The sequence below is a fragment of the Chiloscyllium plagiosum genome, chromosome 12 (assembly GCF_004010195.1).
Source record: "Chiloscyllium plagiosum isolate BGI_BamShark_2017 chromosome 12, ASM401019v2, whole genome shotgun sequence".
NCBI classification, from domain to species: Eukaryota; Metazoa; Chordata; class Chondrichthyes; order Orectolobiformes; family Hemiscylliidae; genus Chiloscyllium; species Chiloscyllium plagiosum.
In genome coordinates, this window is record NC_057721.1 from 247,642 (window position 1) to 274,061 (window position 26,420).

The following is a 26,420-nucleotide window of genomic DNA, read 5'->3' on the forward strand; positions in this document are numbered from 1 at the left end:
TTGCACACAGTATTCCAATAGTGGCCTAACCAATGTCCTGTACAGCTGCAACATGACCTCCCAACTCCTGTACTCAATACTATGACCAATAAAGGAAAGCATACCAAACGCCTTCTTCATTATCCTATCTACCTACTTTCAAGGAGATATGAACCTGCACTCCAAGGTCTCTGTTCAGCAACACTCCTGAGGACCTTACCATTAAGTGTACTAGTCCTGCTAAGATTTGCTTTCCCAAAATGCTGACTTGCAATTTTGTCATAACTTATCACTTTAGAGAATGTTCTCACTACTGAGGACAAACTGTAGTTGCTGGCCATTTCCTTATTCCCGTTTTTAACCAGGGGTGATCTTTGCATGAATCTCCAGTACTCTGGCAATGCCCTGAGTCAAAGGAAGATGGGAAAATCAGGACTTGTATCTCCACAATTTTCTCTCTTGTATCCATCAATGACCTGAGATGCATCTCATTTGGTCCCAGGATCTTGTTCGGTTTGAGTACAGGTTGCTAGGCGATCATACAACGATGATGAGGATTATTCAGTGAGAATGCTGTTCACCTGTAACTGGTCTTGCTCTCCTGAATACTCGATAGATTGAAAAATGCTCCATGTGTAGCGACGCCTCATCTCCATTCGTGCCACATAGCGACGATACCAGCCCTGAATCAGGATGGCTGCTTTAATGGCTGCATAATGAGAGGGAAAAAACAATGTCAGAAACAGTTCAGAAAAATTTATATTCAGTCAGGAGGGGAACGATCACACGCACTGACTCAAACTGGGATACAACCCTACACACACTGACTGTCATTGGGGGACAATCCCACACACACTGACTGTCACTAGGATACAGTGCCACACACACTGACTGTCACTGGGATACAGACCCATACACACTGACTGTCACTGGGATACAGTCCCCCACACACACTGACTGTCACTGGGATACCGTCCCACACACACACACTGACTGTCACTAGGATACCAGTTCCACACACATGCTGACTGTCACTGGGATACAGTCCCACACACATGCTGACTGTCACTAGAATATAGTCCCCCACACACTGACTGTCACTGGAATACAGTCCCACACACATGCTGACTGTCACTAGGATACAGTCCCACACACACACTGACTGTCACTGGAATACAGTCCCATACACACTGACTGTCACTGGGATACAGTCCCACACACACACTGACTGTCACTGGAATACAGACCCATACACACTGACTGTCACTGGGATACAGTCCCACACACACAGTCACTGGGATACAGTACCACAAACTGTGACATTTTCTGGGATACTGCTCTACAGAGACCAGATTATAGTCCCACAGACGCTCTCTCTCAAACAGGTTACAGTCCCACAAACACTCTCTAAACAGGTACAGTCCCACGGGCACTGACTCTCAAACATATTACAGTCCCAAAGACACTTGACTCTCACAAAGGTAAATATCACAGACACTTGACGCTCATACAGCTACAGGGAGAAAGTGAGGACTGCAGATGCTGGAGATCAGAGTCAAAAAGTGTAGCACTAGAAAAGCACAGCCAGTCAGGCAGCACCCGAGGAGCAGAATAGTTGATGCTTCAGGCATAAGCTCTTCATCAGGAATGTGGTCACATTCCTGATGAAGAGCTTACGCTCGAAACGTCGACCCTCCTGCTTCTCGGATGCTGCCTGACTAGCTATGTTTTTCCAGCACTACACTTTTGACTCTCACACAGGTTACAGTCCCATTGACACCACTCTCAAACAGGTTACAATCCCATAGACACTGATTCACAAACAAGTTACAGTCCCACAGACATTGATTCTTAAATAGGTTACAGACTCACAGAAGCTGACTCTCACACAGTACAGTCCCATTGACACTGACTCTCAGATTGGTTACAATCCCATAGACACTGTCTCACACAGGTAGAGTCCCACTGACACTGACTCTCGCACAGGTACAGTCCCACTGACACTGACTCTCACACAGGTTACAATCCACAGGCATTCTCAAACAGGTACATCTCACAGACACTAACTCTCAAGCAGGTTACAGTCCCATTTACACTGACTCTCAAACAGGTTAGAGTCACATGGGCACTGACTCTCAAACAGGTTACAGTCCAACTGACACTGACTCACAGACAGGTTACAGTGTCGCTGATACTGATTCTCAAACAGGTTACACTCCCACAGACACTGATTCACGAACAGATACCGTCCTGCAAGACACTGGCTCTCAAACAGGTTACAGTCCGATAGATACTGCCTCTCCAAAAGGTTACAATCTCACAGATTCTGATTCACAAACAGTTCGAGTCCCACAGATACTGACTCAACCGGCACTGACTCTTAGACAGGTTACAGTCCCACCGGCACTGACTCTCAAACAGGTACAGTCCCATTTACACTGAATCTTAAACAGGTTGGAGTCTCCCAGACACTGACTCTCAAATAGCATACACTTCCACCGACACCATCAAGCCTATATTTTTCTCCGTTTGTTATTTGTGAATTGTAGGAATCATTCATAGGCAGCAATGTGTATTGTGTAACGACAATGTTAAATGTGACCTGTCCCTCAGCGAGTATCCAGCGTTTTGCTCAGGATCAAATTATTATATCATTTTCAACTGGAAATGCTGGAGCAAATCGAATTGATCCCCTGAATGAGATTGGCTGAGGGAAAAATTATCTTGAAACTATAGCCAGTAGGGATAAGATTTCAGAAAACAGGAGGATGATGTAAAGCATAAGATCTTTCATTCTGTTCACGGGAAGCACTTGATTCTCACTGTGTCTTCCTTTAAGACAGAATTCTGAACATCATGTAGGTTTGTAAGGACCAATTTATTATAATATTATTATTATAATATGATATTAATTTATACCAATTTCACTTTTCTGAAAATCTCAATCAGATTTGCTTAATAGCCAATGACCTGCAGGTAAAGATGATGTCATTTGCACATGCTCAGTATCATGCCACTGTCAGAACTCTTCCTGACTCCTGGCCACATGATGTCCTCCTTTCTTTGGTTCTCTACCACCCTCTGCTACCTAAGCAGTGACATAACATGCACAGTAGATTTGAATTGAGTATATCTCCAGATTTATTGTCAAAGCAGGGATAGTCTCACCCACAGTCAGCAGTGTCGTAGCAGCAGGTCAAGGACACATTTGCAAATTCTCAAAATCACAATTCACCATTAGGTGAGCACCTTAAGATCACTGACACCTTCAACCAGCACACACTGCTTCTGGAAGGAGAATTAAACAATCCCCACCCTTCCTTTAATACCTGGAGTATTGGCTGGAGAGGGAGTGCAACAAAAGTTGACCACACTGATTCCTGGGATGGCAGGACTGATGTATGAAGAGAGACTGGATCGGTTAGGTCTACATTGAACGGAGTTCAGAATAATGAGAGGGAGAGCTGACAGAAACTGGATTAGACAGGCAAAATGCAGGAAGGATGTTCCTGATGGCAGGGGAGTCCAGACGCAAGGGCCATTTTGGACTGAGATGAGGAGGAATCTCTTCACCCAGAGAGTGGAATTCTCTAAACAGAAATCTGATGAGGGTAAACATTGAATGTTTTCAAGAAGATATAGCTCTTAGGGATAAAGGAATCGAAGTGTTTGGGGAGGATGTGCAAACAAGGGACTGAGTTTGATGATCAGACATGGCCTACTCTTCTATAATGTTTCATAGGGGCAGGCAGCATATGTAAGGAGCCCTTTGGCACAATGATCCTGTGCTGGCTGATGGATAGTGTTGCTGATTATCTCTCACTCTGCTCTTTTCCCTTCTCCAATTCAACTATTTATCCAATTGCCTTATGAAGTTTATTACTGAGCCTGTTTGCACTAGTCTTCCAGGCAACACTTCCCACATCACAGTGACCTGCTGGTGAAAACTACTCTTTACACTTTCAATCTGCAATTATCTTCCATTCTTTTCCCACCAAAAATAGACTCTTCCCACTTACACAATCAAAACCATCCACAATTAGATTACCTACAGTGTGGAAACAGGCCCTTCGGACCAACAAGTCCACACCGACCATCCGAAGAGTAACCCACCCAGACCCATTTCCCTTTGACTAACATACCTAACCTTTGGGCAATTTAGCATGGCCAATTCACCTGACCTGCACATCTTTGGATTGTGGGAGGAAATTGGAGCACCCGGAGGAAACCCACGCAGACACGGGGAGAATGGGCAAACTCCACACAGACAGTCGCCCGAGGCTGGAATTGAACCTGGGACCCTGGTGCTGTGAGGCAGCAGTGCTAACCACTGAGCCACTGTGCCACCCTTCTCAAATTTCCACATAGCTTTCTCCATTCTGAGAAGGACAACCCCAACATCTCCAGACTCGTTTCACCCTAGCTTCACTTGTATATCACTTTACATCTATGTCCTCTCATTGTTTTTTTGCATTTCCAAGTGGGAACAGCTTCTCCATATATACTCTATCCAGACCAGATTAGATTAGGTGATTAGATTCCCTACAGTATGGAAACAGGCCCTTCGGCCCAACAAGTCAGTCACATTAGGGAGATTTAAACATTCCTTAGATAAGCACATGGATGATTTTGGGATAGTGTAGGGGGACGAGCTGAGAATAGATCACAGTTGGCGCAACATCAAGGGCTGAAGGGGCCTGTTCTGCGCTGTTTTGTTCTATGTTCTAAGTCCACACCAACCCTCCGAAGAGTAACCTACCCAGACCCATTTCTCTACTCTATATATATACCCCTGACTGATGTGCCTAACAATATGGGCAATTTGGCATGGCCAATCCACTGACCTGCACATCTTTAGACTGTGGGAGGAAACCCACACAGACACAGGGAGAATGTACAAACTCCACACAGACAATTGCCCAAGGTGGGAATCGAACCCAAGTCCCTGGTACTGTGAGGCAGCAATGCTAACCACTGAGCCACCGTGCTGCCCGTGGCCACTATGTACTCCCACCCTCTTGCAACAAATATTCCATTCGGCTTCCTAAAAGCTTGTTGCACCTGTATGTTAGCCTTCACTGATGTATCAGCAAGGATACCCAGACTCTTTTGTACATTGACACTTTCCAACCTCTTCCTACTCATACTTCTGTTTCTCTGACTAAATTGGATAACTTCACATTTTTCAATGTTGTATTCATCTGCCATATTCTTGTCTGTTTACTAAGCCTGTTGAAATCTGAAACTGTTTTACATCTTCCTCACAACACACTCCCATTTAGCTTTGTACCATCTACAAATTTGGAAATACCGAATTTGGTCCAAATCATTGATATATATTGCGAACAGCTGGGACCCCAATAACTGATCTGTGCAATACTCCACACATGCTAGAATAACTCATTTATTCCTACTCTGTTTTCTGTCTGTTAGACGATCATTGACCCATGCTAGTACATTACCTCCTACCACATGTGGTTTAACTGTTCTAACCAGCATCCTGTGGGGACTTTACCAAAAGCCTTCTGGAAAATTAAATATCCATTGGCTCTCCTTTATCAATTTTCTTAGTAACAGCTTTAAAAAAACTTCATGTCCATCAAACATGATTTCTACTACATAATTTATTGGACAAACATTATAAGATGAGAAGTTGAAATGTACTCACAAGTAGAAAAGGTTTGAAACAGTACAAGTGAATGGCCAGTCCTATTTCCCATGGTGCAGTCTGATACAGGAAGAAAAAATGTGGGCAGGAATAATACTCTGCACGCAGTAAAGTAGAGGTGGGTGGCAATATTTAACACATGATGCCTGCCTCAGATATTTATGTAAACTGCTGAATAACTGACAATATTGGAGATGTCATCCTTTTCAGACAACTCACTGGACCTTGCACAGATTCAAATATAATATAAATATTCACAAATAACAGTACAGCACAGACACAGGCCCTTCAGCCCACCAAGCCTGTGCCAACACATAGTCACAGAGTTATACAACACGGACACAGATTGTTCGGTCCAACTCATCCACACCATGCAGAAATCATAAACTGATCTCGACCCATTTGCCAGCATTTGGCACAGTTTGAAAAGCAACCCTGCACTACCCCACTTCTATCTCCTATTTTCAAGCCAATTTTGTATCCGAATGGCCAGTTGTCCCTGTATTCCATGTAATTTAACCTTGTTAACCAATCTACCATGCAGAATCTTGTCGAACACCTTGCTGAAGTCCATATAGACAGTATCCATTGCTCTGTCTTCATCAATCTTCTTTGTCACTTCTTCAAAAAACTCAATCAAGTTAGTGAGACACAATTTCCCATGCACAAAGATGTGTTGACTTTCTAAACTGAAAATCTTTTGCCTCTGTACCTGTTCACTGCTGATTCATAAATCTGTGATGATTACTGGGTATTTTGATATACCATACCAAGATGTTACACAGGTCAAGACCAAGCATGGATCTTCCTCCTCATCAAATGTGCAGATATAATGGAATCTTGGTTTTAAACAATTACATTCTGTCCTCAGTTTTCTGCACAGTGACTTTATTTTAGCCGACTTAGTCCAAGAACAAGGTCTGGAAATAATTGGGATGCAAATAAATTAGAGTTGAGTCGGACATAGAACAATAAAAAGAAATCCTTGTATTTATATAGCCCCTGTCACAATCACCCAAAGTCTCAAACTGCTTTACAGCCAATAGGGTGCTTTGAAAGAGTGTTAACGTTAGAAAACGTGGCAGCTAAAATATGCAAAGCAATCTCTCACACACAGCAACATGATGACATCAGATAATCTGTTTCATTGACAGTGGGATAAATATTGGCAAGGAGAGCAGGGATAGTTTGTGATGCCCTTCTTCAAAAAGTAAAATAGCAAAGCTGACTCAAACATTGAGCTGCTTACTCCTGCTTCTGGTTCTTGCGCAATGGAAGCTATTGCATCTTCCCAAGTTTGGACCTTTATATCTCATCCAATAGAGCTGCACTTCTTCAGTACAGCTTTGATACTTGTGTTTAAATCCTGGAGAGGTACTTGAATCTCATGATTTTCTGGCTTTGGGGTGGGGGAGAGGGTATCTGTCTATGCCAGCCCTCTGAGCCAAGCACAGAAATCGGGAAGCATAGATTAGAATCCCTACAGTGTGGAAACAGGCCCTTCGGCCCAACAGGCCCACTCTGACCCTCTGAAGAATGACCCACCGAGACCCATTCCCCTACTTTATTAGATTAGATTATTATTATCCTATTTTTTACTCCTGACTAATGCACCTAGCTGACACATCCCTGAACACTATAGGGAATTTAACATGGCCAATTCACCTAATCTTGGATTGTGGGAGGAAACCCACATAGACACAGGGAGAATGTGCAAACTTTACACAGTCAGTCGCCCAAGGCTGGAATTGAACCTGGGTCCCTGGCACTGTGAGGCAGCAGTGCTAACCACTGTGCCATAGAACCTATTGTCTTCATGACAGACTAGAACAGTAATTATTATTTCATCATACAGCACAGTGGCTCAGTGGTTAGCACTGCTGCTTCACAGCACCAGGGACCTGGGATCGATTCCACTCTTGGGTGGCTGTCTGACTGGCATTTGCACATTCTCCCCGTGTCTGCGTGGGTTTCCTCCCACAGTCCAAAGAAGGTGGATCAGCAATGGGAAATGCAGGGTTGGGGGGTGCGAGGTGCGTCTGGGTGAGACACTCTTCTGAGAGCCAATGCAGGACATAATCAATGAGATCACAAGAGTGAAAGGTCGGGGAACAAACAACAGGGCATCTTGGATGAGCTTGGACATCGAGAATATGATGAAACAAAAGAATTTGGATGCATGATGAACAGCTGTTGCATTCTTTATTGCAAACCAAATCGAATGCAATAGCTTCAGAGAAGATGCGAAAAGAAAATTAAGACTGACAAAGGGAAGGCATGGGAATAGAATGTCAGTTAACACCAAAGGGAATCCAAAAAAGCAAAATAGTAAGTGAATAGTCAGAAGTGGGGGCTATTAGGGACAAAGAGGGCCGTATCTGCTGAGAGAGCGAGGACGAGGTTAGAATACTTAATGAGCATCTTTCCTTTTACCCACTCCCGGGATGTAGGCATCAGTAGCTCAGTCAGCATTTATTGCCCATCCCTAATTGCACAGAGGGTAGTTAAGTGCCAATCACATTCTTGTGGTCTGGAGTCACATGTCAGCCAGACCAGGTAAAAACAGAAGATGTCCCCCCGCAAAATTGAATCAGACACAATTTGAAAATGATTACATGGTCATCATCAGGCCAGCTCTGTAGCTCCTTCTTACTGCCCGATAAGGAAGAGGTAAATTAATATGGAAGAGGCTGTTCTCTATAAGGTTTATAAACCTCCTTAGCTCCAATGAAAGACATCCCAGCCTATCTAGCCTCTCCTTCTAACTCAAACCCTCCATTTCCAGCAACATTCCGGTAAATCTCATCTGAACCCTCTATAGCTCAATAATATCCTTCCTTTAACAGGGTGACCAGAACTGGACATGGTACTCCAGAAGAGGCCTCACCAATGTCCTGAACAAACTCAACATGACATACCAACTGTTATACTCAAAGGTCTGAGCAATGAAGGCAAGTGTGCTAAATGTGTTCTAGAGGCTAACAAGATAGCCAGGAAGGAACCAAAGAATGGACTTGGGAGAACTGGAAGGGGGCATGAAAAAGCCTTGGCAGTAGGATTAAGGAATAGCACTGCTGCCTCACAGCACCAGGGACCCGGGTTCTATTCCAGCCTTGAGCGACTGTCTGTGTGGAGTTTGCACATTCTCCCCATGTCTACGTAAGTTTCCTCTGTCTGCTCCGGTTTTCTCCCACAGTTCAAAGATGTGCAGGTTAGGTGAATTGGCCATGCTAAACTGCCCATAGTGTTAGATACATTAGTCAGGGTTAAATAGGGGAATGGGTCTGGGTGGGTTACTCTTCAGAGGATCGATGTGAACTAGTTGGGCCGAAGGGCCTGTTTCCACACTATAGGGAATCTAATCTAAAACCCCAAGGTGTTCTGCACTTATGTGAGAGGAGCAAGAGGATGGCCTGAGTGAGGGTAGCGCCAATCAGGGATACTGGAGGGAACTTGTGCCTGGAATTGGAGGAACTTGAGGAGGTCCTTAATGAATACTTTGCTTCAGTATTCATGAGTGAGAGGGACCTTGTTGTTTATAAGGACAGTGTGAAACAGGCTGACATGCTCGAACAGGTTAATGTTAAGAAGAAAGATGTACTGGATATGTTGAAAAATATGAAGATAGGTAAGTCCCCTGAGCTAAACGGGATATATCCAAGGTTATTACAGAAAGCAAGGGAAGAGATTGCTGTGCCTTTGGCGATGATCCTTGCACCCTTACTCTCCACTGGATAGTGCCAGATGATTGGAGGATGGCAAAATGTTATTCCCTTGTTCAAGAAAGGGACTAGGGATAATCCTGGGATTACAGACCAGTCAGTTTTACATCAGTGGACAAATTATTGGAGAGGATTCTGAGAGACAGGATTTATGATTATTTGGAAAAGCATAGTTTGATTAGAGACAGTCAGCATGCCTTTATGAGGAGCAGGACATGCCTCACAAACCTTATTGAATTCTTTGAGGATGTGACAAAACACGGTGATGAAGGTAGAGCAATAGATGTGGCGTACATGGATTTTAGCAAGGCTTTTGATAAGGTTCCCCATGTTAGGCTCATTCAGAAAGTAAGGAGGCATGGGATACTGGAAAATCTGGCTTTCTGGATATAGAATTAGCTGGCCCATAGAAGATAGAGGGTGGTGGTAGTTGGAAAGTATTCAGTCTGGAGCTTGGTGACCAGTGGTGTTCCTCAGGGATCTGTTCTTGGACCTCTGCTCTTTGTGATTTTTATAAATGACTTGGATGAGGAAGTGGAAGGGTGGGTTAGTAAGTTTGTCAATGACACAAAGGTTGGTGAAGTGGTGGATAGTGTGGAGGGCTGCTGTAGGTTTCAACAAGACATTGCCAAGATGCAGAACTGGGCTGATAAGTGGCAGATGGAGTTCAACCTGGAAAAGTGCAATCTGGAAGGTTGAATTTGAATGCAGAGTGCAGAGTTAAAGGCAGGATTCTTGGAAGTGCGGAGGAATAGAGGGATCTTGGGATCCATGTCCATAGATCCCTCAAAATTGCCACCCAAGTTGATAGGGTTGTTAAGAAGGTGTACGGTGGCTTTCAGTAGCAGGGGGATTGAGTTTGAGCCACAAGGTTATGCTGCAGCTCTGTAGAGCCCTATTTAGTCCACACTTGGAATATTGCGTTCAGTTCTGGTCACTTCATTATAGGAAGGAAGTGGAAGCTTTAGAGAGGGTGTAGAGGAGATTTACCAGGATGCTGCCTGGACTGGAGGGCATGGCTTATAAAGAAAGGTTGAGGGAACTAGGGCTTTTCTCATTGGAGTGAAGAAGGATGAGATGTGACCTGATAGAGATGTAGAAGATGATGAGAGACATAGACAGAGTGGAAAGCCAGAGATGTTTTCCCAGGGCGGAAATGGCTATCATGAGGGGGCATAATTTACGATGACTGGGGGAAGGTTTGGGGGAGATGTCAGAGGTCGGTTCTTTACACAGAGAGTAGTGGGTGCCTGGAATGCACTGCCAGCAGTGGTAGTAGAGTCAGATACATTAGGGATATTTAAGCAACTCTTGGATACGCACATGGATGATTGTAAAATGAAGGGTATGCAGGTTAGTTTGATCTTAGAATAAGTCAAAAGGGCAGCACAATATCAAGGGCCAAAGGGCCTGTACTGTTCTGTGGTCTATGTTTAACTATGTCTTTTCGTAATGCAATTTTCAAAGAACTACAGGTAGGTTGCATTCTTGTGAAACCCTGCATTCTAGAAAAATTGTGCTTTAGAAAAAGCGCTTAAAGTGTTGGCGATGTAATTGCGTTAATGTTTAAAAGTTTGCACTTTAGGAACGGTGTCTCCAATTTGTCAATTGTGTTACAGCGATTTCGCATCAATGAAACACACGTTATAGCAGAACGACCTGCATGTATCTGAAGCCCTAGGTCTCTGTGTTCTACAGCACTACAAGGCCCTAGTTTTAATTGTATAAATCCTGCCCTTGTATGTTTTACCAAAATGCATATCTAATTCTGGTCACATGAGTGTCACCAATTTTATTTGCTCCACAATAGGTTGGCGTGCCTTCAGTTTTCTTAACCCTGGAGTCTGGGACTCCCTCCTTAAGTCAGTCTTTCATTCTGTATCTCTCTCCCTTTCTGGCTTCAAGACACTCCAAGTTTCTGCTGTTCTTCCCATGAGGAAGTTGCAATGTGGAGTGCAGCCAGTGGATGTAGATAAAAGGTAAAATCTTGCTGGTTAAAATATGGATAATGATAGGTTTCATAACATGACACATTGGACAGAATCAAACACTTACCTGCAAAAGGAGGTGGAGTTCTTGCCAACTCATCTGCCTGGGAGGTAACTGAACAAAAGAATCTGTAAGTTTTACACAATCAGATCCCAGTAAACAGAGAGGAGGAAATTAGCTTACTCAGTAACAAACTGCACTGTACTAAGGAGAAAAGAGCAGAAATAAGGTTAAAAGAGGAAATTGTATACAGAATTCCACAGAAGGTGACAATATGGAAATATTATTCTGTCTGACAGATTCTATACAGTTACTGAGTCCCCCATGTCCTCTAACCCCAAGCATTTATATTCGGCAGATCATCCCCTACCATCTTCAGCATGATGCCACCAACAAACATAAAGAATCCCTACAGAGTGGAAACAGGCCATTCAGCCCATCGAGTCCATACTAACGCTCCAGAGAACATCCCACCCAAGCCCATCCACCCTATCCTTATACCCTTTGCATTTCCCATTGCCAACCCATCCAGCCTACACATCCCTGGGCACTGTGGATGCTGCCTGAATTGCTGTGCTCTTCCAGCACCACTCATCCAGAGGGTGTGGGTAATTTAGCATGGCCAATTCACCTAACTGACACATCTTTGGACTGTGGGAGGAAACAGTCAGCATGGGGAGAAAGTGTTTTTTCCATGGCACTCCTCAATCATCATGACGTCCAGCTCCCTCTTTCCAGGGCACCTTTCCATGTGGATAGCAGCTGCCCTTTGAGTGAACTATATTGAAACTCTTTAAATTTGACCACAGTGGTAAAGCCTGCTGCCCCGTGGAATTACCCAAGAGCATGGACAGCCAACTGTTCCCCATCGTTTCCTCAACCAATGTGGATAAAGCGAGGAGCTAGAGAAAGCACTGCAGATCAAGCAGCATCAGAGGAGAAGGGGAGTCGACGTTTCAGGTCAGAATTTTTCATACATCAACCAATCCCATTCGCCTTGCCAACCAGTCGTCAGCACCTTGTTGTGATTGGTTTAAACTTGGCATTCTTGTCTGTATCCTGGTGAGTACAAAATAAAATGCCTCAGCAACATGAATCTCCTTGCAGTGAGATTCAGCAAGTTCAACAACTTCAGAAAATAACCTGTGCCTCCTGCCCCAGTAGCTACCTGACACAGGAGCAGCGCTTCGAAAGCTTGTCTTTCCAAATAAACCTGTTCGACCATAACCTGGTGTTGTGTGATTTTTAGGTTTGCCCATTTTGTTGGTGATATTTTGGTTTTCCCTTTTTAGCCTTTCCTCCCCTCCCCCATCCCTGCCTCCTTGACCTTCAAGAACCTATTCCACCTCAAAACCTTCCCCATTCTGACAAAAAGTTAAAGCAATCTGCTATCCTCGCCCCTCAGATATTGTGTCTGACCTGCTGAAACTTTCTGACCCTTTTGGCGTTTTACAGCTCACACCTAACATTTTCTAATATAGTTGTTGTATTCTGTTATTTCTCTGGACCCTTTGAATTTCCCTTTGTTTTCCAAGAGAATATGATGAATGGAAACTGAGCCATACATATCACTGTGTTCAGATTGGGGATAGCAAAGTGTGGCTGTAGTCTAATTTGGTTTTAGTATTACTGAAGATGCCAATTTGCTGAGGGACAGGCACATTTAATTAGCTATTCAGTTGCACTAGGAGTTCCTCAGAGAAAGATGAGCCAATGCTTTCTCTGACACTTAAGATAGCTGGGTGGTGAAGAGTCAAACTGGAGTCTAGTCTTTCTCTATTTATAGACTCTCAGGATCCAGCACACAGCTCCAAACTCAACAGAGTCTCAGTCTGCTCCCATTCATAGCACCACAAATGAATCTGCCCCAGTGAACAGTCACCAACTGGACACACCGTTTAATACGTAACCTTTACTATGCTGTTACTTACTGCTCCTACTTTGGCTGTAAGAATGCGAAAAGCTGCAAGTTAAGGCCAAGCAGCTACAGTTTAGAACAATTGACAGTTACTCATTTACATAAGATCCATTTCCAACACAATGGTGCATATGATTAGATTAGATTCCCTACAGTGTGGAAACAGGCCCTTCAGCCCAACCAATCCACACCGACCCGCCGAAGAGTAACCCACCCAGACCCATTTCCCTCTAACTAATGCACCTAACACTATGGGCAATTTAGCATGTCCAATTCACCTAACCTGCACATCTTTGGACTGTGGGGGGAAACCGGAGCACCCGGAGGAAACCCACACAGACACAGGGAGAATGTGCAAACTCCACACAGTCACCTGAGGCTGGAATTGAACCTGGGACCCTGCTGCTGTGAGGCAGCAGTGCTAACCACTGAGCCACCATGCCGTGGTATAGCAGAGGGAGAAAGAGGTGTTCAATCCTTGGAGCCATCGCTATCCTATTGATATTATCAAACGAAACAATCAGGCCAAGTGACTGTGACAACACAGCTTCCTTTTCAGCAGCTAGACAGTTTCTGCCAACGAGGCCTGATGGAATTCAACATCTCCACAGGTCAAAAGTCAGATTGCATATAGAACAATGGGAGACTCATTATGACCAAAATTCCATTAAGAGGTGCTCAGCCAGAACAACAGGGAGATTGTATATTTTCACAGTTTCAGCCAAACCCCTTTGTACCATGAAGTAATCATATCTTCGAAAGGGATGGGTACACCTATAAGATCTCATCTAACCTCATTGGGTACTGTGGCTCCTGCACTGGGGCTGAAGTGAGAGAACATTCAGAAGGGCAGAGAAACAGGGGAATAGAAGGACACCTAGCAGTCATTCTCTCACTGAAGGTTTGGCCGGCGAAGACTCCAAGTGAGACCACCTTTGTACTAAGAAAATCTCAAGTGCTCTGTCAAGAGAGCTCAGTGAATTGAATCAAACAGTTCAATCAAATTCACCAGCTCGGGTAGTGAATGTGTTTTTCAGGCAGTCAGTCTGCTTTGCAGTAAAGCTAACTGAATTTGTTGTGTAAAGATTGTTTCTTTAACCTGCGAGTGTTTTAATAAAATTAAGTTTAAACTGCAGTCCATTGTTTGTCTCAAACAGTAAGAGCACCTGTATAAACGCATTTTATGAGCAATAAACCTGTTGGAGTGTCTTTATAGAATATTTCACCGACAACAAACCTTCGGTTCTTTTTCAGTGCTACCACGTGGAATGATTTCTGATTGTTTGAGGTTTGTGTATTCATATACTGTGTCCATTGGCAGCATCCTTATGTTTGAGCTTGAATCCCTGGGTTGGAACCCAGGACTTGATGACTGAAGAAGGTGTGTTCATTACATGGACAAATAGGTTGGGTATCCAACTGTAAATGCTTCCAACGCACCAATAGCAGGCAGTAAGAGCCACAGAAATTCCTGGCCCACTATACTTCACCAGAGGTGGCAGCTTATGGTGAGCTATTCCAGGCAGAACTGGACTATGGAAACAGACATGAGCATGTGCTCTGACTGCCTTGTGCACCACAACATTTTCAAGTGGAAGGAAGGAGAGGACTTTTGCGGGTGGTGGGGTCTGGAATGCACTACTTGGGAGAGTTGTTGAAGTGGGAAATCTCAGGGTGTAGTGCAGGAAAGTGCGACTACTGCAGATAGTAATATATTTTTATATAGCAGAGTTGATGCCCCACACGACCTCTTGTGTACTGTATGATTCTACAAACAGACTGGAACATGTAAGGCAGTGGCTGGTCTGAGATATCACAATGATGAATAGGCTGAGTGTCATTCAGGTCAATAAAACACATGTTACTTCGGAACATGGAATCACTTAAGGAGGCCTTCTGATCAACAAAGGAACTCTAAAATTAGTAATATTCTAATCTCACTGTCCTCCAAATAATTCACCTCCATTCTACTTATTCTGGAACTTGTTCCTTTTCACATTCATCCAGATAATTCCAAATCTTAACAAGTCAGTGCATTTCAGACGTCTTTTCTTGAATCTCCCTTGGAATTTTGACCAATTACCTATTTCTTCTGGTTATTAACCTCCAGCCATGAGTTTCTCATAATCTCCAGAAAACAATTCATAGGGTGTGGGCATCACTGGCTGGGCCAGCATTTACTGCCCGTCCCTAGCTGCCCTTGAGAAGCTGGTAATGAGCCGCCTCCTTGAACCAATGGGCAGCACGGTGGCTCAGTGGTTAGCACTGCTGCCTCACAGCGCCAGAGACCCGGGTTCAATTCCCGACTCAGGCGACTGACTGTGTGGAGTTTGCACGTTCTCCCTGTGTCTGCGTGGGTTTCCTCCGGGTGCTCTGGATTCCTCCCACAGTCCAAAGATGTGCAGGTCAGGTGAATTGGCCATGCTAAATTGCCCGTAGTGTTAGGTAAAATGGTAAATGTAGGGGTATGGGTGGGTTGCGCTTCGGCGGGTCGGTGTGGACTGGTTGGGCCGAAGGGCCTGTTTCCACACTGTAATGTAATCTAAGTAACCTAATCTAATCTAATCAATGCTGTTCATCTGCTGTGGGTTGATCCATCATGCCCTACGGGAAGGGAATCCAGGATTTTGACCCAGCGACACTGAAAGAACGGTGATGTATTTCTAAGTCAGCATGGTGAGTGGCTTGGAGGGGCAGTTGCAGTTGATGGTGCCCCCATGTATTTGCTGCCCTTGATCTTCTAGGTGGAAGTGGTCATGGGTTAGGAATGTAAGGATTGTTGGTGAATTTCTGCAATTCATCTTGTAAATGGTACACATTGCTGCGACTGAGCATTGGTGGTGGAGGGAGTAGATGTCTGTGGAAGCAGGCGATCTGGCCCATCGTGTCCACACTGACTGAGCATCCCATCCCAACCCATCCCATCCCTCTAACCCTGTATTTCCCATAGCTAATCCACCCAGCCTATACATCACTGGACACTATAGCATGGCTAATCTATGTAACTTACACACCTTTGAACTGTCGGAGCACCAGAGGAAACACATGCAGACACAGGGAGAATGTGCAAACACCACACAGTTGCCTGAGGTGGGAATCGAACCTGGGACCCAGGTGCTGTGAGGCAGCAGGGCTAACCACCAAGTCAAGTGGTGCCACTCAAGTCGACGGCTTATCCTGGATGGTGTCAAGCTTCTTGAGTGTTGCTGGAGCTGCACCTATCCATCCAAGTGGGGAGTAGTCCATCACATTCCTGACTTGTGCCTTGTAGATGATGGACAGGCAATGGGGAATCAGAAGTGAGTAACTTATTGCAGGATTCCAAGCCTTCAACCTGCTCTTGCAATTATAAGGTGTGTTCCATTCAGCTTCTGCTCAATGGTAACCCCCAGGATGCTGATAGCAGGAGAATCATTGATGGTCTTGGCAATAAATTTCAAAGAGTGATGGTTAGGTTCTCTCTTGTTGGAGACAGCCATTTCCTGTCGTTTGTGTGATGCAAACGTTATTTGCTGGACACCAGCGCACACCTGGATATTGTCCAGGTCTTGAACATGGACTGCTTCAGTGCCTGAGGAATCATGAATAGCACTGAACATTGTGCAAACATTGGTGAACATCCCACTTTTAACATAATGTTGGAGGGAAGGTCATTGATGAAGCAGTTGAATATGTTGGGCCTAGGATACTACCCTGAGGGACTCCTGCAGAGATGTCCTGGAACTGAGATGACTGACCCTCTGCAACCACAGAAGTAAAAACAATGACTGCAGATGCTGGAAACCAGATTCTGGATTAGTGGTGCTGGAAAAGCACAGCAGTTCAGGCAGCATCCAAGGAGCTTCGAAATCGACATTTCGGGCAAAAGCCCTTCATCAGGAATAAAGGCAGTGAGCCTGAAGCGTGGAGAGACAAGCTAGAGGGGTTGGGGGTGGGGAGAAAGTAACATAGAGTACAATGGGTGAGTGGGGGAGGGGATGAAGGTGATAGGTCAGGGAGGAGAGGGTGGAGTGGATAGGTGGAAAAGGAGATAGGCAGGTAGGACAGGTCCAGACAAGTCATGGGGACAGTGCTGCAGAGGAAATGACCTGGGAGTTGCAGTGGGAGAGGGACTCCCTGAGATTCTTGTAGAGAGAGGAGGAAAACTTCTTCAAGGCCGGCATCCTTGCAAGAGGATTCGCAGTAGGGAAACGTCGATTTCGAAGCTCCTTGGATGCTGCCTGAACTGCTGTGCTCTTCCAGCACCACTGATCCAGAATCTGGTTTCCAGCGTCTGCAGTCATTGTTTTTACTGAGTTGATTAGATTAGATTACTTTAGATTAGATTAGATTACTTTACAGTGTGGAAACAGGCCCTTCGGCCCAACAAGTCCACACCGACCCGCCGAAGCGCAAACCACCCATACCCCTACATTTAGCCCTTACCTAACATTATGGACAATTTAACATGGCCAATTCACCTGACCTGCACATCTTTGTGACTTGGGAGGAAACCGGGAGGAAAACTTCTACAAGGCCGGCATCCTTGCAAGGGGATTCGCAGTAGGGAAACGTCGATTTCGAAGCTCCTTGGATGCTGCCTGAACTGCTGTGCTCTTCCAGCACCACTAATCCAGAATCTGGTTTCCAGCATCTGCAGTCATTGTTTTTACCGTGTTGATTTTAACCCGACTGCGAATCCTCTTGCAAGGATGCCGACTCTGCAGCCACAGCCATCTTCCTGTGTGCCAGGTATCACTCCAATCTATGAACAGTATAGAGTCATAGAGATATACAGCACGGAAACTGACCCTGTGGTCCAACTTGTCCATGCCAACCAGACATCTTAAATTAATCTAGTCCCTTTGGCCAGCATTTGGCCCATACCCCTCTAAGCCCTTCCTATTCATTTATCCAACCAGATGCCTTTTATAGTTATTCTATCAAAATCAGTTACGAGTTTGATTGAATTTCTCTGTGAATTATAAAACTATGTTTTGAAAAGCTGCAAAGTTTCTAACATAACCTTGCACAACTGGTGATTGAGAATTGAAATATTCTAAGCTGACTGAACAAAAGCCATGGTTGCACCTATTTAGATTCTGACAATTGTGCTTGGCCCACAGGCTAACCTGTTGCTTATTAATGAGGAGGCTAGTGATGTAGGAGGTTTTCAAAACTGCAGCGTGCTTCTGTCTGTACGTACCTCTGTCGGATCTTCTTGACTGGTTTTCCATGACAGCTGATGAGCTACATCCCATCTCTATTGCCTCGGAAATTGAACTCAGTATCACAGGCACCAATACCCCTTCCCTTGGAAGCTTCCTCTCTGTGGCATTCCTTCCAATCCTGGGACTATCAGGAGTAAATCACCAAATGAAGCAGCATTCTAGAAGAAAAGACGGGGAGAAAAGGTGATGTCAAGGAATGAGACAATTCTGCAAGGCTAGCGATCAGACTGCTGAGGGAGTCACAGAACCTGAAACCTGATCTAGGACTTCCAACCAAATTAATTATTACACATGGAGTGCTGGTGGTTTCATATTGCTGTCACACATCTTAGCCACTTGTCATACCTAATAACTGAAGGGTTATTAGGTGTGACAAGTGTGACAAAAGGTTCTCTTTTGGCGTTTAACAGCAAAACTCCTATCAGTGTGTAGGAATCGACCAAGCGGAGATTTCATGGTGGGGGAAGAAGGCATGTCATTCCGAATTTTGTACCGGTAAGAGGCCTTGGCAAAAGCCGTGGTAAACTATCGAAACAGCTGGAGTACACCGTGTAGTTCTGGTCATTTTCACCTTAGGAAGGATGTGATTGCACTGGAGGGGATGCAGAGGAGATTCACCAGGATGTTGCCTTGGCTGGAGTGATTCAACGGTGAAGAGAGATTAGATAGGCCACAGTTGTTTTCTTTAGAGCTAGTATTTTTACCTTATCCATGCCCCCCGTGATTTCATAAACCGCTGTAAGGTCACCCTGCAGTCTCCAATGCTCCAGGGAAAACAGTCCCAGCCTATAGCTCAAACCCTCCAATTCTGGCGACATCCTTGTAAATCTTTTCTGAACCCTTTCAAGTTTCACAACATTCTTCCTATAGCAGGGAGACCAGAATTACATGCAATACTCCAAATGTGGCCTAACCAATGAGTTGTACATCTGCAACATAACCTCCCAACTCCTATACTGAATGCTCTGACTAGTAAAGGAAAGCATACCAAATGCCTTCTTCACTATCCTATCTACCTGCAACTCCACTTTCAAGAGTAATAAACCACTGCACTCCAATGTCTCTTTGTTCAGCAGCATTCCTCAGGATCTTACCCTTATGTGTATAAGTCCTGCTATAATTTGCCTTTCTAAAACACATCACCTCATATTTATCTAAGTTAAACTAAATCTATCACTCCTTGGCCCATTGGCCCATCTGACCAAAATCACATTGTACACTGAGGTAACCCACTTCGCTGTCCACTACATCTCCAATTTTGGTGTCATCTGCAAACTTACTAACTATACCTCCTATGTTCACATCCAGATCATTAATATAAATGACAAAAATTAGTGGACCCAGAACAAATCCTTGTGGCACACCACTGGTCACAGGCCTCCAGTCTGAAAAACAACCCTCCACCACCACCCTGTCTTCGAGTCAGTTCTGTATCAAAATGGCTAGTTCTCCCTGTATTCCATGAGATCTAACCTTGCTAGTCAGTCTCCCATGAGGAACCTTGTCGAATGCCTTACTGAAGTCCATATAGATCACGTCCACCACTTTACCCTCATCAGTCCTCTTTGTTACTTCTTCAAAAAACTCAATCAAGCTTGTGAGACATGGTTTCCCATGCACAAAGCCATGTTGACTATCCCTAATCAGCCTTTGCCTTTCCAAGTATATCCTGTCCCTCAGGATTCCCTCCAACAACCTGGCCACTTCTAATGTCAGGCTCACCGGTCTATAGTTCCCTGGCTTTTTCTTACCATGTGTCTTAAATAGTGGCACCACGTCTTCTGGCACCTCACCAGTGCCTATCGATGATACAAATACCTCAGCAAGAGGCCCAGCAATCACTTCGCTAGCTTCCCACAGAGTTCTAAGGTTCACCTGATCAGGTCCTGGGGATTTCTCCACCTTTATGCATTTTAAGACATCCAGCAACTCCTCCTCTGCAAAGTGGGCATTTTTCAAGATGTCACCATCTATATCCCTACATTCTATATCTTCCATGTCCTTCTCCACAGTAAACACTGATGCAAAATGCACATTCTCCTCGTGTCTGCGTGGGTTTCCTCCGGGTGCTCCAGTTTCCTCCCACAGTCCAAAGATGTGCAGGTCAGGTGAATTGGCCACGCTAAATTGTCCGTAGTGTTAGATAAGGGGTAAATGTAGGGGTATGGGTGGTTTGCGCTTCGGCGGGTCGGTGTGGACTTGTTGGGCCGAAGGACCTGTTTCCACACTGTAAAGTAATCTAATCTAAAATACTCGTTTAGTATCTCCCCCATCTCCTGCAGTTCAGCAGCAGCAGTGTGTACTATCTACAAGATAGCTTCTTCAATCACATTTTCCAAACCTGTGACCATTCCAACTAGGGAAACAAAGGCAGCAGATACATGGGAACATGACAGAATGACATTGAGGTCTCATGCTGGTGTACGCATCACTGCACTAAGCATTTCCTCATTTATATTGTGGGTAGAATCTTGCCTGTTGTGTGGAAGATGGGAGTTCAATTCCTTGGTGGGGAGTAGCTGATATCCCTAAGATGGGTTGCGTGCAAGTTAGGATATGCCTTTTAGGGGTCTCTTGTGATAGTGATAGTAGTAGTGTCCCTACCTGTGAGCCAAGAGGTCTGGATTCACGTCCTACTTGCTCTAGATATGTATAATGTCATCTCCAATTGGAGAATATCTGTGCACATTATTGAAAGAGGCCATTTAGCCAATATGTCCACGACAACCTTCTGAAGCGCATCCCACACAATCCCTATACCCCATGTTTCCCATGAATAATCCACCTAGCCCGCACATCCCTGGATACTACAGGGCAATATAACATGGCCAATCCAACTAATATGCACATCTTTGAACTGTGGAAGGAAGCCAGAGCACCCCAAGGGGACCCACACAGACACAGGGAGAGCATTCAAACTCCACAAAGACAGTCACCCGAGGATGGAATCGAACCTGACTTCCAGGCGCTCTGAGGTAGCAGCACTCACCACTGAGCCGCCATGCCACCCAAGATGTAAAACTTACCACTGAAGCCTTAGCAAGTTCTTCCAAGGAGCAGTTCTTACTCATCCACAAATAAGGGCAAAACACTGCAGATGCTGGAAATCTGAAACAAATGCAGGGAGCACTGGAGAAACTCAACAGGTCTGGCATGATCTGTGGAAAGAGAAACAGAGTTAATCTTTAAAGTCCAGTATGACTCTTCAGCACAATTCTCAAAACACTAACTCTGTTTCTCTTCGGCTAAAATATCGCCAGGCCTGTAGGGTTCCTCCAATGTTCTCTGTGTTTGGTCCTTTATCTCCTTGGCCAGTTGACATCAACTAATCTTTTACAGGATGACAGCAATGACCAGTAGTCAGTTGAATCCTCATTAAATCCACAAAATTGTCTCACATGCTTTCTGGAACCCGGTGTACACATCCACAACAGTATTTCCTGCATTAACTCTCATCATTACCTGGGAGAGTCAGGGGTAACTTAATTAAAATGTTCTTTTTTTTCTGTTTTCAACAGCAGGAAGAACAGGAACTTGGACCAGGGGCCTGTGGGGAAAGGTGATTTAAATCTTCAAAGCCTTACCTCGAGCATCGGAGCCCTCCATTTCTGTTTTCAGCAGCAGGAAGAATGCAAGAGTGGGCCAGGGGCCTGTTGGGAAAGGTGAGTCACTGATTTAAAACTTTAAGCAGCAGCAGCACCTCAGAGAGCAGAGGGTTCTGGGAAAGGAGGGACTTGTTTTTCCTTTGGCTATATAAGTGAGTGTTTTCTAAACCCAAGTCCCTACCCTTCTAGGGCCTCCCACCCACCACCTCCTCTAACCTTGGACACCAGGGACACATCAGGTAAGCTTCTTTTCTTTTTTACTTTGTGACTAGTGGACTAGCAGGGGATGTCAGTGCAGGGAGAGGGATGTTCCTCCTGCATGATGTTTGAGGTGAGGGACGCTATTAGTGTCCCATCCAAGTACATCTGCAGGAAGTGCACCCAACTGTCCCTCCTCCAAGGCCACGTTAGGGACCTGGAGCTGGAGCTGGATGGACTTCGGATCATTCGGGAGGCAGGTGCTGTTGTAGTTAAGAGTTACAGGGAAGCAGTTACTCCTAGGCACAAAGAAAACTGGGTGACTGTTAGAAGGGGGACAAAAAACAGTCAGTGGTTGCTCCCCTGAAAAACATGTATACCGTTTTGGATACTGTTGAGGGAGACGACTTACCAGGGGCAAGCAGTGGGGCCCAGATCTCTGGCACAGAGCCTGATCCTGTTGCACAGGAGGGAAGTGGGGAAAAGGAGGAGAGTGTTAGTCATTGGAGACTCAATAGTTAGAGGCTCAGATAGAAGGTTTGTAGGGAATGAATGAGACTCACGGTTGGTGTGTTGCCTCCCAAGTGCCAGGGTCCGTGATGTCTCGGATCGTATCTTTGGGGTCCTGAAGGGAGAGGGTGACCAGCCTCAAGTCGTGGTCCATGTAGGTACCAACAACATAGGCAGAAAGAGGGATAGGGATGTAAGGCAGGATTTCAGGGAGCTAGAGTGGAAGCTGAGAGCTAGAACAAACAGAGTTGTCATCTCTGGATTATTACCCATGCCACATGATGGTTACCTGGGACTTCAATGTTGTGGTCATTTCAGAGACATGGATAGAGCAAGGTCAGGAATGGATGTTGCAGGTTCCAGGGTTTAGATCTTTCATTAAGATCAGGGAAGGCGGTAAAAGAGGGGGAGGTGTGGCCTTGTTAGTCAAGGACAGTATAACGGTGGCTGGGGGAACTTTTGATGAGGACTCATCAGCTGAAGTATGGGCTGAGGTTACAAAGAGGAAAGGAGAGGTCATACTGCTGGGAGTTTTTTATAGGCTTCAGCAGAATTCCAGGGATGTGGAGGAGAGGATCGGTAAAATGGTTCTGGATAGGAGTGAAAGGAACACGGTGGCCATTCTGGGGGACTTTAACTTCCCCAACATTGACTGGAAATGCTGTAACTCTAGTACGTTGGATGGATCAGTTTTTGTCCAATATGTGCAGGAGACTTTCCTGACACAGTGTGTCGAAGGGCCGATAAAAGGGAAGGCCACACTGAATCTGGTGCTTAGTAATGAACCAGGCTAATGATTTAGTGACTGGGGAGCACTTTCGAGAGAGTGACCATAATTTGGTTATGTTTAGCTTAGCACTGGAAAGGCATGGGTACATGCCACAGGGCAATAGTTATAGATGGGGGAAGAGGAATAATAATGCGTTTAGGCAAGACTTAGGATGCATAGAATGGGGTAGCAACATGTAGTGGATGGAGACAATTGAAATGTGGAGCTAGTTTAAGGAACAGATATTGCGAGTCCTTGAAAGTACAACCCTGTCAGGCATGGAACTGTGGTTTACTAAAGAAATTGCATCTCTTGTTAAGTGGAAGAGGGAGGCCAATATGATGTTGAGGCGAGATGGTTCAGATGAGGCGATGGAGAGTTACAGATTAGCTAGGAAAGATGTAAATAGAGAGTTAAGAAGAGCAAGGAGAGGACATGAGTAGTCTTTAGCAGGTAGAATAAAGGAGACCCTAAAGCTTTCTCTGGGCATGTGAGGAATAAAAGGATGACTAGGGTAGGAATAGGTCAGAAGTGGGAAGACAGAAGTGGGAAGTTGTGTGTGGACCCTGTGGAGATCGGAGAGATGCTAAACGACCATTTCTCATCTGTTTTCACTCAGGAAAAAGAGAATATTGTAGAGGAGAAGACTGAGATACAGGCTATTACACTAGAAAGGATTGCGGTTAATAAGGAGGAGGTGTTATCAATTCTAGAAGGTGTGAAAGTAGACAAAACCCCTGGGCCAAATGGGATTTTTCTGAGAATTCTCTGGGAAGCTAGGGAGGGGATGGTGGAGCCTTTGGCCTTGATCTTTGAATCATCATTGTCTACAGGTTTCATACCAGAGGACTGGAGGATTTCAAATGTTGTGCCCTTGTTCAAGAAGGGCAGCAGAGATGACCCAGGTAATTACAGACCAGTGAGCCTTACTTCTGTTGTAGAAAAGGTTTTGGAAAGGATTATAAGAGATAAGATTTATTATCATCCAGCAAGCAACAATTTGGTTTCAGAGAGTCAAGATGGTTTCGTCAAGAGCAGGTTGCGACTCACAAGCCTCATTGAGTTTTTTGAGAAGGTGAACAAGCATGTAGGGCAGTTGACGTGGTATACATGGACTTCAGTAAAGTCTTTGATAAGGTTCCACATGGTAGGCTGTTGGAGAAAATGCAGAGGGATGGGATTGAGGGTGATTTAGCAGTTTGGATTAGAAACTGGCTTTCTGTAAGAAGGCAACGAGTGGTGGTTGATGGAAAATATCCAGCCTGGAGTCTGGTTACTATTGGTGTGCCACAAAGGTTTGTTTTGGGACCAATGTTGTTTGTCATTTTTATAAATGACTTGGGCACAGGAATAGGCGGATGGGTCAGTAAGTTTGCAGATGACACTAAAGTCGGTGGAGTGGTGGACAGTGTGGTAGAATGTTGCAGGTTTCAGGGGCACTTGAATAAACTGCAGAATTGGGCTGAGAGGTGGCAAATGGAGTTTAATGCAGATAAACGTGAGGTGATTCACTTTGGGAAGAATAACAGGAAGGCAGAACACTAGGTCAATGGAAAGATTCTTGGTGGTGTGGATGTGCAGAGGGATCTTGGTGTCCATGTACATAGATCCCTAAAAGTTGCCATCCAGGTTGATAGTGTTGTTAAGAAAGCATACAGTGTGTTAGGTTTTATTGGTAGAGGGATTGAGTTCTGGAGCCGTAATGTCATGCTGCAACCATACAAAATGCTGGTACGGCCGCACTTGGACTATTGTGTACAGTTCTGGCTGCTCCATTACAGGAAGGATGTGGAAGCATTGGAAAAGGTGCAGAGGAGATTTACCAGGATGTTGCCTGGTCTGGAGGGAAGGCCTTATGAAGAAAGGCTGAGGAACTTGAGTCTGTTCTCATTGGAGAGAAGACAGCTAAGAGGGGATTTGATAGAGACATACAAGATGATCAGAGGATTAGACAGGGTGGACAGTGAAAGTCTTTTTCCTAAGATGATGACATCTGCTTGTACGAGGGGGCTTGGCTGCAAGTTGAGGGGTGATAGATTTAAGACAGATGTCGGAGGCAGGTTCTTTACTCAGTTAGTGGCAAGGGTGTGGAATGTCCTGCCTGCTAAAGTAGTTAACTCAGCCACATTAGGGACATTTAAAAGTCCTTGGATAAGCACATGGATGATGATGAGATAGTGTAAGGGGATGGGCTTAGATTAGTACACAGGTCGACGCAACATTGAGTCCAAAGGGCCTGTTCTGCGCTGTATTATTCGATGCTCTAAGTTCTACGTTCTATGTAATCAGTTGAATGCCACAATTGCTCTGTTTATGTGAATTCAGGTTAAATGAGGTAACATTCAGAATACTGATCTCACTGGCGGTGGGGTAATAGATCTAAAAAATGACAAGGAGGTTCTGTCTTTAAGGTGGGCTACTTTTGGTCACTCCTGCATGGTTCCCAACTCCTCTCAGAGTCAAAATATTGTCTCCCTACCTACTCTAACCTGTTGCACTTAACCAAATCTGCCTCAAGGAACACACTAATGTGGAGGCTTGAAGTTTTTTAGATTAGATTAGATTACATTACATTACAGTGTGGAAACAGGCCCTTCAGCCCAACAAGTCCACACCAACCCGCCGAAGCATAACCCACCCATACCCCTACATTTACCCCTTACCTAACACTACGGGCAATTTAGCATGGCCAATTCACCTGACCTGCACATCTTTGGACTGTGGGAGGAAACCAGAGCACCCGGAGGAAACCCACGCAGACACGGGGAGAATGTGCAAACTCCACACAGACAGTCGCCTGAGGTGGGAATTGAACCCGGGTCTCTGGTGTGCTAACCACTGTACCACCATGC

At 45.0% G+C, this 26,420-nt stretch overlaps 1 protein-coding gene across 7 annotated transcripts in view; it reads right to left on the minus strand.

Moving 5' to 3' along the window:
• The window catches only part of ppef1 (protein phosphatase, EF-hand calcium binding domain 1), an 82,327-nt gene that overhangs the window by 53,238 nt on the left and 2,669 nt on the right, over positions 1–26,420 (minus strand). For 3 of the 7 annotated variants that reach the window (XR_006313108.1, XR_006313107.1, XM_043700222.1), the window contains exons 2-5: positions 22,071–22,136; positions 18,462–18,644; positions 11,425–11,472; positions 561–688 (exon numbers count right to left, since the gene is read on the minus strand). Coding sequence is in view for 5 of the 7 variants with exons in the window: in XM_043700222.1 (XP_043556157.1) it covers positions 561–688; positions 11,425–11,472; positions 18,462–18,516 (231 nt within the window). In the remaining 2 variants the exon portion in view is untranslated. Of the gene's footprint in view, positions 1–560; positions 689–6,359; positions 6,568–11,424; positions 11,487–18,461; positions 18,645–22,070; positions 22,137–26,420 lie in introns of all 7 variants that reach the window. The other 4 variants (XM_043700226.1, XM_043700225.1, XM_043700223.1 and 1 more) reach the window with 4 other exon arrangements.